The 11,346-nt window shown below is 34.2% G+C and overlaps 1 protein-coding gene across 1 annotated transcript in view; it reads left to right on the top strand.

Moving 5' to 3' along the window:
- Nucleotides 1-11,346, top strand: part of WDR11 (WD repeat domain 11) — a 63,260-nt gene that overhangs the window by 18,508 nt on the left and 33,406 nt on the right. Inside the window, exons 10-13 of the mRNA XM_008590060.1 lie at nucleotides 1,089-1,265; nucleotides 3,212-3,296; nucleotides 8,778-8,884; nucleotides 10,967-11,042. Of these exons, the coding sequence (XP_008588282.1) occupies nucleotides 1,089-1,265; nucleotides 3,212-3,296; nucleotides 8,778-8,884; nucleotides 10,967-11,042 (445 nt within the window). The remainder of the gene's footprint in view (nucleotides 1-1,088; nucleotides 1,266-3,211; nucleotides 3,297-8,777; nucleotides 8,885-10,966; nucleotides 11,043-11,346) is intronic.

The raw sequence follows: 11,346 nt of genomic DNA, 5'->3' as shown, positions 1-11,346 counted from the left end.
TTTTGCTCAGCGTTGCTTTGGCTACGCGTGGTCTTTTGTTATTCCATATAAATGTCTGGATAGTTCTTTATATTTCTGAGAAAAATGTCATTGGAATTTTGATGGGGATTGCATTGAATTTGTATATCACTTTGGGTAGTATGGACATGAAATAACATTATTATTAAAACATCTTTACAGCTTCAATAGGTTATATTTGTAATCCTATCACCCACTCATAGTAATTATTTACATTTTTTCCTTCCCCAATATATACATGTTTATGTGTGTCTGTGTACATGTATATTTTTTATTTTGTAGTTTTGGCAAGTTAATCTTAATATTTAGTAGTGTTTTGTATACCCTTTTTAGTGAACAGTCTTGATTTTGTTGTACTCTTTATATTTACATTTTGTTAGAATGATTTTTATTGGAGTCATCCTTTTTAGTTTGAGACTTGATGACCTATGTATGAACAGTGTATCTAAAAATAATGCCATATAAGACTTAACTATTGACAGTGACAATTTATATATTATATATATTATTTATTGATATATATTTATATTTATTTATATATTTATATATAAAATATTTAATTATAAAGCTTAAATTTTGCATTGACATATTATGGTTTCTTATTTGAAATCATAAATGAGTTGTTTGAACCTGCTTTTTGTGATTACCCATTTTATATGCACTTTACAAAGTACATCAGATTGAAAAGTAACCCTTTAGAAAGGCAGTAAGATAGGAATTTGTTGCACCATCCCACTCCACCGAAACTATTCTTTAATTCTTGATTTGTCCTGAAGCCTCTGTTTATTGCCCTAATAACAGGAACTTTGCTAGCACAGTGTTTCTCATAGGTCCCTGAATTTTAGATAGCAATACTCTGGAGTAATCCATCCTTTGAGGTGTTAGTTGATGCAATTTAAGTTCCATAGTGAAATACACAGTTATTGTGGCCCTAATAGCTACAGAGCCTAGAGTGCTACATTATACTTTTACTTCTAGACCTAAAGAGCATTTCCACTGAAAAGTTTCTTTAGGTTTTTAAGTTCAGCATACATTATGATTAGTAGAGTTATATTTTTATTACAAATCAGGGCAAAGCGCAATTGCTGGGGAAGAACATCCCAAAGGCTCCATTCTGCAAGAGGTGCACCTCAAATTCCTGCTGACAGGACTGCTTTCAGGACTGCCCTCACCACAGTTTGCTATCCGGATGTGCCCACCGTTGACCACCACAAACATCAAGATGTATCAGCCACTGCTTGCTGTTGGTGAGTATTTGACTTGTTCTTTTTTGAACTCATTTTATAAGCTGATTACGTTTCCAAGTTTCTAGAAAATCCTTTTTTCCCCTTTAAGGGTGCTTTAAAAGGATCAAGAGGCAAAGTGAAATCATATAAACACATGTATTGAAGCATTTTTTTATTTTTATTTTTTGTCTTTTTACTCCAATTGTATCAGTTTTACTTGCAATAATAACTCATCTACCTGAGACTGAACGATGGAATCTCTGACACTATCAATACATTTCTGAAATATCAGGAGGATAGTACGTGTGTGACACTGAATCCAAGACTCCTTGTCTTTTCTTGGACCACTCCAGTCTTTCTGTGCATGCCATTTTGTATTGGGCCTATCTTCTGAAAGTGATTTAAATTTTAAGATTCAATAGCCTGTGTATACATGTGTCCAGATTTATATAAATGTTTAAATTTTGCTTTAGAAGCTATTGATTCATAGTTAACCTCTTATAGAGATTTCAATTAGGATCCATCAGTGTACATCCTATGTACATGTATGTACAATGTTAATGTACCTAATTTGTCAGTTAGGATTTTGTAAATTTTCTTGGGGAAGTTACTTCTTGGGATAGCTGTATAATAAAAGCTATGTCAACGTCTGAGGTATCCATTGTAGAATAAGCTGTAATGTGCTAGTATATAGTGCATATTGTCATTTACTGAATTTAGCGTAATAACAAAGTAAAAGTAAAAGTTTTATAGTGCCACTAGAGAAGATAAACAGAGTTCAGCTATGGAATTACTTCTTATAGTGCCCTTAGAGTATTTGATCATAGGTTCAGCATCATCAGAACTTGCAGAATGTAGAAATCATTTGATTGTTATGAAAGTCTGTTAATTAAAAAATTTTAATTAATTCTTTAGCTAACTTTCTCAGTACCAGAAGAGTATTATTATGGAATAGATGATAAATTTAAACAACAGTAAATGTGTTTTTCTAGAATTGTTTTGCAAAAGATTTCTAGAGCTTTAATCAGCAAATAAGATAAAAATGGAATTTGTCTTGCATTTTAACTTTCATTCTACTGCTTTGTATCAATCCATTAATCCTTTTAAATAATATGCAGTGAGAAAGTGATTTTCCAAACAATTAGACTATTCACTTTTCTTGCTTAAGTTATAGAAAGATTTTAGAGACCAAAATTTTACTTCAAGTATGTCCATGTTTCTTCTGCTTGTACTTTAGGCAAACTATGTGAGACCATGCAAATCTTTAGGAATAATAATAACTACAAACTGTTAATTACAGTGATAACAGAGATTCTTATAGTTAATCAAGTGCTTACTTTGTGCCAAGTACTGTGCCGTGTGCTTTACCTATATTTTCTCATTTAATCTCCAACAAAAAGTAGATTTTCTGTTCTCATTGTAAAGAGGTAAAAAATACGGATTTAGTATTCACCCAAAAGTATAGAGCAGAGTCAGGATTTGAACACAGTCTTCTTCAACTGCAGAAACCACACCTGACTACCATACTTTGCTGTCTTCTCATGATTTATTTCCTATGAGACAAAACAAAAACTTTGTAAAGAAAAATAGAAAAATCTGGTTAATGAGCTCTGCTAGATTGCCTCTTTGAGGACCACCTACAGTAAACATTTTGAATCTCAAAGTATAAACTCCCATGTGTAGAAAAGCTTAGGAAAGTACATCTTCAAATTGTATGTGTATTGATTTAGATTTTAAAGTCTTATTGTGAAAACTTATCCCAGGAGTTAGGTAAGATTTCAGAGCACATGAGATTAGGCTCATTTTTGATAATAGGATGGACAGAGAAATTCATTCTTTTTTTAAGCACAGGGTACCCTTCATAAAAGATAAATGGTGTAAAATGATTAAAATCTTGAGAAAAGACTTGTTGGAAAAATCTGGGTCTCCCACTGAATTAATGTCCTTCTGTTACATCATTTTGGTAGGTACAAGTAATGGTTCTGTCCTGGTATACCATCTCACCAGCGGTCTGCTTCACAAGGAGTTGAGCATCCACTCATGTGAAGTCAAGTGAGTATGTTATTACAATGTGTAGATTACAGGTATACATGATATCAGAAAAAAGTTCTCATAGACTTTTCTACATCGAATACTCTGCAGTGGTACCTGCAGTGGTTATTTGACTGAAACCTTTTAATAGTAAATATTTATGTACAGCTAATGGCTGTGTTAAGGATTAGTACTAATTGTGTGCTTTGTAAAGGACAGAAGCTGTGGAGAATGTTTTCTCTTTTATTGCTGTATCATATTTATTTCTCCTAAAGTCCAGGCTATTTTCTCACTAGAAGTCATTGTGTTGCCTTGTTCAGGTTTGTTTAGTTTATTTTTCATTTCTATGAAGATCCATCAGTAGGACTGCTCATGACAAATTTGAGTAAAGTTATTTTAATTGCTAATTAATCTTATTTATTTCTTTGTTAAACAACGTCAGAAAAGGACGAAACTGTATGACATTTATTCTTAGTTTGAGACATAATCTGTTTATGAGTGCTCTGTATGCAGGAGAGGCTAAATTGAGAGAATGCCTCTTGTTTTCTGTTTTAAAGTGCATGCATACCTGCTCCATAGCATTATTTTGCTGAACACAAGGCTATTTTCCTTCTTTGCTCTATCAATGATAGATTGTAAAGCTATACATATATAACATAAATTTCTATTATTTTTTGATCTTTTAATGAAAGTATAAGAAAGGCTGTTTTTGGTCTTCTGTACATTATATAATTGCAGGTCTTATGTATACATTAAAATTCTTATTGAACCCTTGTGAACACATTGTTCTGAGTAAATGCATTTTCTGAATGGAGAAGGGTTATCCCTTTAAGTATCACAACTTCTGATGTGATGCAAATCTCCAAAAAGTTTACATTGCCTTATTCTTTCAAGTTCATTGTTTTGTGGTACAGCCCAGGTGACTATTTATTGTCATCTGTGCTGTGCCCCTCCATATCTCTGCAAATATATTTACATGGAGTAGTAATGTCTTCAAAAGCATTGGGCTTTTAAGGTGTAGTGACACAGGTATCTGTTTAGACTCTTTCAGGCTGCTGTTCGTCTCTTTTCTCTTCTCCTCTGTTACAGTGTTTGCAATTTGCCATTCTGGCACTTCTTCCAGTAGGCTCTGGTGCCACTACTGATAACTTCTTTCTCCCTCTCTTTCTCGTCTACATTTCTTCTCTTCTTCCAGTAGGCTCTGGTGCCACTACTGATAACTTCTTTCTCCCTCTCTTTCTCGTCTATATTTCTTCTCTCTTTTTTTTTTAAAAAAAAAAAAGATGACCGGTAAGGGGATCTTAACCCTTGACTTGGTGTTGTCAGCACCACACTCACCCAGTGAGCAAACCGGCCATCCCTACATGGGATCCGAACCCGGGGCCTTGGTGCTATCAGCACCGCACTCTCCCGAATGAGCCACGGGCCGGCCCCTACATTTCTTCTCTTGACATTTCCTTTCATCCTTGCCTTTTACGTGTGGTGTTTCCTTTTATGGCCAACACCAACCAGTCAAAACTCTCCATTTAACCAGTACTTGTTCTAAGAATTATGTTAAGTATTAATGCTTTGCAAGCCTCATTTCATTGAATCCCCACTCCAACCCTATGGGGTAGGCACCATTATGTTTCCAATTTACAGAGGAAGAAACCAAGAATTACAGAGTAATCTGTGAAAGAGGTAGATGGAATTCAGTCAAGGCCTTTCAAGCCTCAGAGCATGGGCTCTTCACTGACTAGTACGAGATCTGTAGCTAAAAAATACAAATAGATTAGTAGGAATCATGTTGGCAATAAAATTAAAATGTTGACTGAACCAAGTTTCACGCTAAGAATTTGACACGATCACTTTGTCATTTTTTTTCTGAACTCTGAACCTTCAATAGATAGTTTGTCAGTGAGGTATTGGATTAGTCAGGTTGTAGATGTTACTAAATACATGACTTACCCATTTTATGAAAGAATATGCTACCCAGACAGACTAGTGTTGTGAATGATTATACAAAGATCTCCATTTTTATATGAATTTCCCCTCTTAATTGCCATTTTTAAGATAATTCACATTTTATATTCAAAGATGCTGCCCAAGAGGATGTTAAAATCTTGCTGTCTTTATGTTTCGATTAATGCAATTTTAGTATTAACAATTAAAGTCATTATGAAAATTTCACAGATGTGTTATAAAATTTTCTGAACTTATTAGCATAAACCCAGTATTTTCTAGATTTTCTTGTGCAAATTAAGCAGACCAAGCCTTTGATGCTTTTAATACAGTGGAAGATATCTGGAAGTAAACATAGTGGAATGGTACATGTAGATTTTCTTGTATTATTAGTTTGTGTCTTTGTTCAGTAGGCTGAGTTTATAACAATATAGCCCAGGACTCTTTTGCATGTCAAAAATTATTATCATAACATGGATTATATGGATATCAGAACATTGGTTGACTCTACTGCTTTGAGTAAACTGAGTGATTTGTGGAAAGTAAAATGATCTCTATTTTGTCTGTCTGTAAATTTGCATAAGAATCTTAGAGCTCCAAGGCCTTTGAGAAAGTGTGTGCTCCCCTGGCCATCCAGTGTTGAGAAGCAGTCTCTGTAGCATCCCCAGTAGGTGCTTCACAGGCCCAACTTGGGAACCTGTGGGAGTCAGGACCCCAAATATCTGTCATTAGATTTTAAGGTTACAATTGTTTAGTGATTAGGAATCCTACAAAAACAAAAATAAAATCCTAGATCAAGTCAGAAAATGAGCCACTGGCCTTATTAGTCATTACTGGAGGATCTCAGCTAAACCCAGATGGTCACGATATAATCCTGAGGGCAGTGTGTTGCTCAGCAGCGTTTGAGAAGAGTTCTCATTCTTTTCTTCTGAGAAATAATCCCCTCCTTATCTAATCTACTTTGAAGTCCAACTTGACTTTTATTTTCCTCAGTAGGAATTGGATATACAAGCTGCTGCTGTAGTCTGTTCAAAGGCAACATGCTCGTATTGCTAGATTACAAATAAGCAGCTACCCCATGTTCTGGGCGGCTTATATTCTGTACACTGGGACATCTGGTAAACAGCGGGAAAACACTTTTTGCATATACATGGCACTAATAAACATAAGAAGGAGGGCTAAACATAGAAGGATTCATTTAATCAAACACGTTTTCCCAAGTGCCTATCATGTGCCTGGAGAGACATGACATAGTACCTCCCTTCAAAGAGAGTACAGTCTAGCACAGTGAGTGTTTCTCTATTTACTCTATTTATACTATTTACTCATTCAGTCTTAGATAAAGGCCTATTTGCCCTTAGGGTCTCAGCTTTAATGGTCCCCCAGGAAGCCCTGCCTAGCCCCTGAGACCAGAGTATGTGCGACATTTATATGGTCCTGTTGAATTCTGTACCACTATCTTTTGTAGTAGATAGTACAGAATACACTTGTGTCTGTTCTGCCAGATTGCAAGCTCCAGAAGGCCACTACTGCATTCCCAGTGCTTAGCACAGTCACTAGCATATGCTGGGTATTTAACAGATATATTTTTAAAAATAAAGAATGAGGAGGGGGAGGACTGGAATTCCTATGGTTCAGAGATAGTAACTTTAATTAGTTCACTAATTAGTATAATTAGTTAAGATTGCTAGCAGCAAGACTTGGAGGGTGTGTCTTAGGGTTTCTATGGAGAAACAGATCTGATTGAAGCTATCAGACTTACATAGAGAGCAGAATACTACCAAAATGATTCCTCTCTTTTGTTCACTCCAAGTAGAAACACTAATGAGTATTGTAACTGTTAGGGGAAAGAAAGAAGAAAAACAGAAAGGGACTTTTCCAGTGAATAATTAAACACATTATATAGTATTCACTGTGAGTATCGTTTGACTTTAGGAAATGGGGAGGCCTCATGAAGAAAATAGGGCTTGAATTAGATCTTGAAATGAGAGTAATAATAATGATGATGGTGATTGCCAGTACATATAGTGCTTACTATGTGCCAGGCCTTCTTTGTGCACTCAGTTTTGTTATTCTTGTGTAACAGAAGAGGGAACAGGTGCACAGAGAGCACAGAGCTAGTAAATGCTGCAGCCAGGACTTGAACTCCAATAGTATTTGAAGAGGAAAGGAGAGAGAGGACTTTCCAGGCATAGCAATTCCTAAAGGTGCTCAGTTTTAAGCAGCCTGATCTGAGTGTTTCAATGCAACTTCATGCATAAAGAGTTATAATCCTTGATAACTGCAGCAGTTCCCTCTGTTGTAAATATAATTTTAGTTCTCTTTGGATTATGTTTGCCCCTCTGAGAAAAAAATGAGTATGTGGGTACACAGGGATCAGTGGGGAAGGTTACTCTAGTAAAGTATCAGGTAAGGTTCAGATGATTGAGAGGTAAGCTTTGTTAGTGAGGATGAGGCAAATGGCTGGATGGCCCCGACAGCCACATAGAGGAGTTTGGACATGATAAAAGCCATATTTCATGTAAAACCTAGCAATAGTATGCAAAGTTGTGTAGGAATGGATAAAATACATCAGGGGTCAGTAAACATTTTCTGTAGAGAACCAGATAGTAAATATTTTAGGTTTAGGATTTAAAGTCATAGCACTTCCTGTCACAGCTCTGCTGTTGTGTTGTGAAAGCAGTCATCGATGATATGTTCCTTTTAAAAATAGCTGTCCCGCAGATGCTGGTGAACAACTGTGTAGCAGCAGAGGTTTGGACTTCCCTTCCAACCAGCCTCTGTAACCTTGTAAGCTATATAGAACCTTCTTCTCATATCTCTGATGAGTCTACTCTTGTCCCAGTGGCCCACTTCTCTCTTCCATTTTCTGCAAATCATGGTGATATACACTGTCCAGTTATGTTAGTGGGGAAAAATGTGTAATCACCTACTGTCAGTCCCACATAAATGAGACTCCCGGGGCATTAGAGTTATAGGTTGCTGTCTTATCATACATCTCTCTTTCTCTTTTGTGCTTTTTTCTAATTGATACATCATTTGGAACTTGGAGCCACTTCTAAATCTAACAGCTCAGTTTCTGTTCTTTGCTTTAGGAATTTCTGCTTTCTAAACCAATTAGGAATTCTGATAAAATTCTTCAGTGTACACCTTACCTTAAGAATTCTGCTTAAATATTTGTACATTACCTCTTTTTAAGCATTTGGAATTCTTGAAAACTCCTGTGATGTGACTCTCTCCCTGGTCATATTTCAGTAGTCATTTTAATGATCCTGATAACTAAACTATCTTGTCTTTACATTTGGAGACAGAAATTTTAATTAGAAATAACATTATATATGTTTGGAATGTATGGTAATATAGTCTCAAATGAAAGATCAAGTGAAAAATGAAAGGTCATATTATTTTTTAATTAACTTGTGTAATAAAGTTTCAATCATAGGAAAAATGTATTTTTCAAATAAACTTTTCAAACAAAAAGTTTATTGTTGTTTGAAATTTTGTTTCAATTTGTTAAATACCCTTCTTTGAAATTAATCTTTGTTTAATTTCTTATTATAGGGGTATTGAATGGGCAAGTTTGACCAGTTTTCTTTCTTTTGCTACCTCAACACCAAACAATATGGGATTAGTGAGAAATGAACTTCAACTGGTTGATCTTCCAACAGGTGTGTTTAAAAAAAAAAAGATTCAAAGTAGTTTGTCATATTGATTGAAAATGTTGCTATTGGTTGATCTTCCAACAGGTGTGTTTAAAAAAAAAAAGATTCAAAGTAGTTTGTCATATTGATCGAAAATGTTGCTATTTATTTATTTATTTATTTTTGCAGCTGGCCAGTAAGAGGAGATGTTGCTGTTTATAAAACTTATTCCAAAGTACTTTTTTTCCACCTGGGAGGTTTTTCTTTTATTCCATGTTTATATATTTATTCTTTGTTCTGTAATAATTGCCATAGAAAAGTCTCATTGTTTGGAAATTTCGTTAACATAAATACATGGTAAAATGGAGCACCATTAGGTTGAACAGACAGACTTTTTAGAAAATATGATACCAGGTCTACTTTTAAGTGCATTGTTACATATAACCAAAAAACCAATTTTAAAATAACGCTTTGTCATTAGACTTTATTCTCTGTTTAAAACTTTCTTCTTTGTAGGAAACCCTTAGAAAACTTGTAGGTTAAGGATTGTTTTTAAATGTTCAAATTTAAAACTTTTGCTAGTGTCTGGCTGCTAAATAGGGAAAATTCAATTGGGAGTTTGAAGACTAAAATAGAAAACATTCCAATAAAGTAACTTGTTCTGAATTGGTAAAAACCTACAATCCAATGAGTTTCAAAATGAAGAACTTGAAAATATAAGGTGAGCATTTCAAGTTGTTTTATAGCACATACAGTGATTTCTAGTAGATTTTTTAAAACAAAATTACAATGAGTTTCTTTAAAATGATATAGTAATATGAATATTTATACATGATTTTGACCAATGAGAATATATGTATGTGTGTACATATGTGTATAATAAATCAAGTGTACGGTTGCTTTCTTATCCTGTCCATATATATTTTTCTAAGCTCTCAAAGATATAGTTGTTCTTACTTATTAGAGTATGTTACTAAACCTCAAGGGATCAGCCCCATCTTTGGTCCAGTGTTGCTCTAGTATCATTGGAAGTGACCTACCTAGTTAGCCTCACTCCTAGATTCCTCATTTGCCGGGAAACTGGCACTGGCTCTCTCTAGTTACGTAGTATCTCAGGGAAAAAATGCCATTGTCTAATATCATTCAATAAAAAATTTGTGTTCATTTTTTTCAGTTGGGCTCAGGTTTAGGACTATTAGGTAACTTAAAGTCTGTCTTTCACAGATTTATTTTTGAGGAACAAATGTCTGTAGAAATAGTTACTGACTTCTTTAAGTGGGATATTTTAGTTCATAGATTAAACACTTTATAGCCTTGTCTTCTAAGGAGGGCAACAGACTAGCAGAGCAGGAAAGGACATGGGTGTTTAGGGTATACCAACAATGAGCATAGTGAGATTCTACTTCATGGCAAGGAAGAGCAGGGAAGAGTTGAGGCATTCAGTGGTCTTTGACAAGAGTGTGTACTCTCTTCTGTTTAATGTACATAAAAATCTGAGGAAAGATACTAAAATATATTTGTCCAGACATAAGGTAGAATTTATATTTTTTCATTTGCAGAAAATCATTTAGCTTCTTATGTAGTAAGCTAGTTCTCATACAGCATACATGAACACTGTAGTTATTCCCTAATTTCAGTTTATAGAGATTTTTTTCAGAAACATGTTCAAAATATTTTAGTTAGTACTTTGCACATGGGACAAGAAAATCTTAAATATGTGTTTCAATAGTTTTTTCCCCACTAGTTAGTATTTGGAAACATGGGAATATTTATATTACTTTATATATGCAAGTAGGTTTTACAGTAGACAATTTCTTTACCATAGATTCCTTAAAACTTTAGATATTGGTATTTCTAAATTTTTAAAATTGAATTATAGAATTTGAGAAATTATAACAAATGAAAATGTCTTTTATGAAATAGATATTTGAATATAAGTAATATATTATTGATCATTAACTTGTAATTTTTTAGTTTAGATTATTAGAAACAGCTTAGAAGAATGAACAGAAAGAGAGTAGGATTGATTAAATTGTACTGGTATGGTTTTCTGTTTCTTTCATGTTTTATATGCTGTTTTCACGTTTTCTTTAATATTTGCAATTAAAGGTAGGAGCATTGCTTTTCGTGGCGAACGAGGAAATGATGAATCGCCCATCGAGATGATTAAAGTATCACATTTGAAGTAAGTGTCAACCTAAAAAAAAAATCTGTGGTGTTATCACAATGGAATCTCATGGATTCTTTTAATCTTTAAGAAAGTGGGCAGTTGCTAGAACACATATAGAATTTCTTAGTGATATAGCAAATGGTGATATGCAGCCATATCAAAAAAAATATTTTGATCACAAAATTACGTTGCTACAAGTTTTGATTCTCCACTTCTAAAAAAATGAGGTAACTTTTGTATGAATTTTAACACTTCATTGCATTGGTAAAACCAGGAACCTAGTTTTGTTCCATGATAGCTGTGTTGATATAAATGCATA

This window comes from Galeopterus variegatus, unplaced genomic scaffold (assembly GCF_000696425.1).
Source record: "Galeopterus variegatus unplaced genomic scaffold, G_variegatus-3.0.2 Scaffold5828, whole genome shotgun sequence".
Classification (NCBI taxonomy): Eukaryota; Metazoa; Chordata; class Mammalia; order Dermoptera; family Cynocephalidae; genus Galeopterus; species Galeopterus variegatus.
This window is presented reverse-complemented; position numbering and strand designations above follow the sequence as displayed.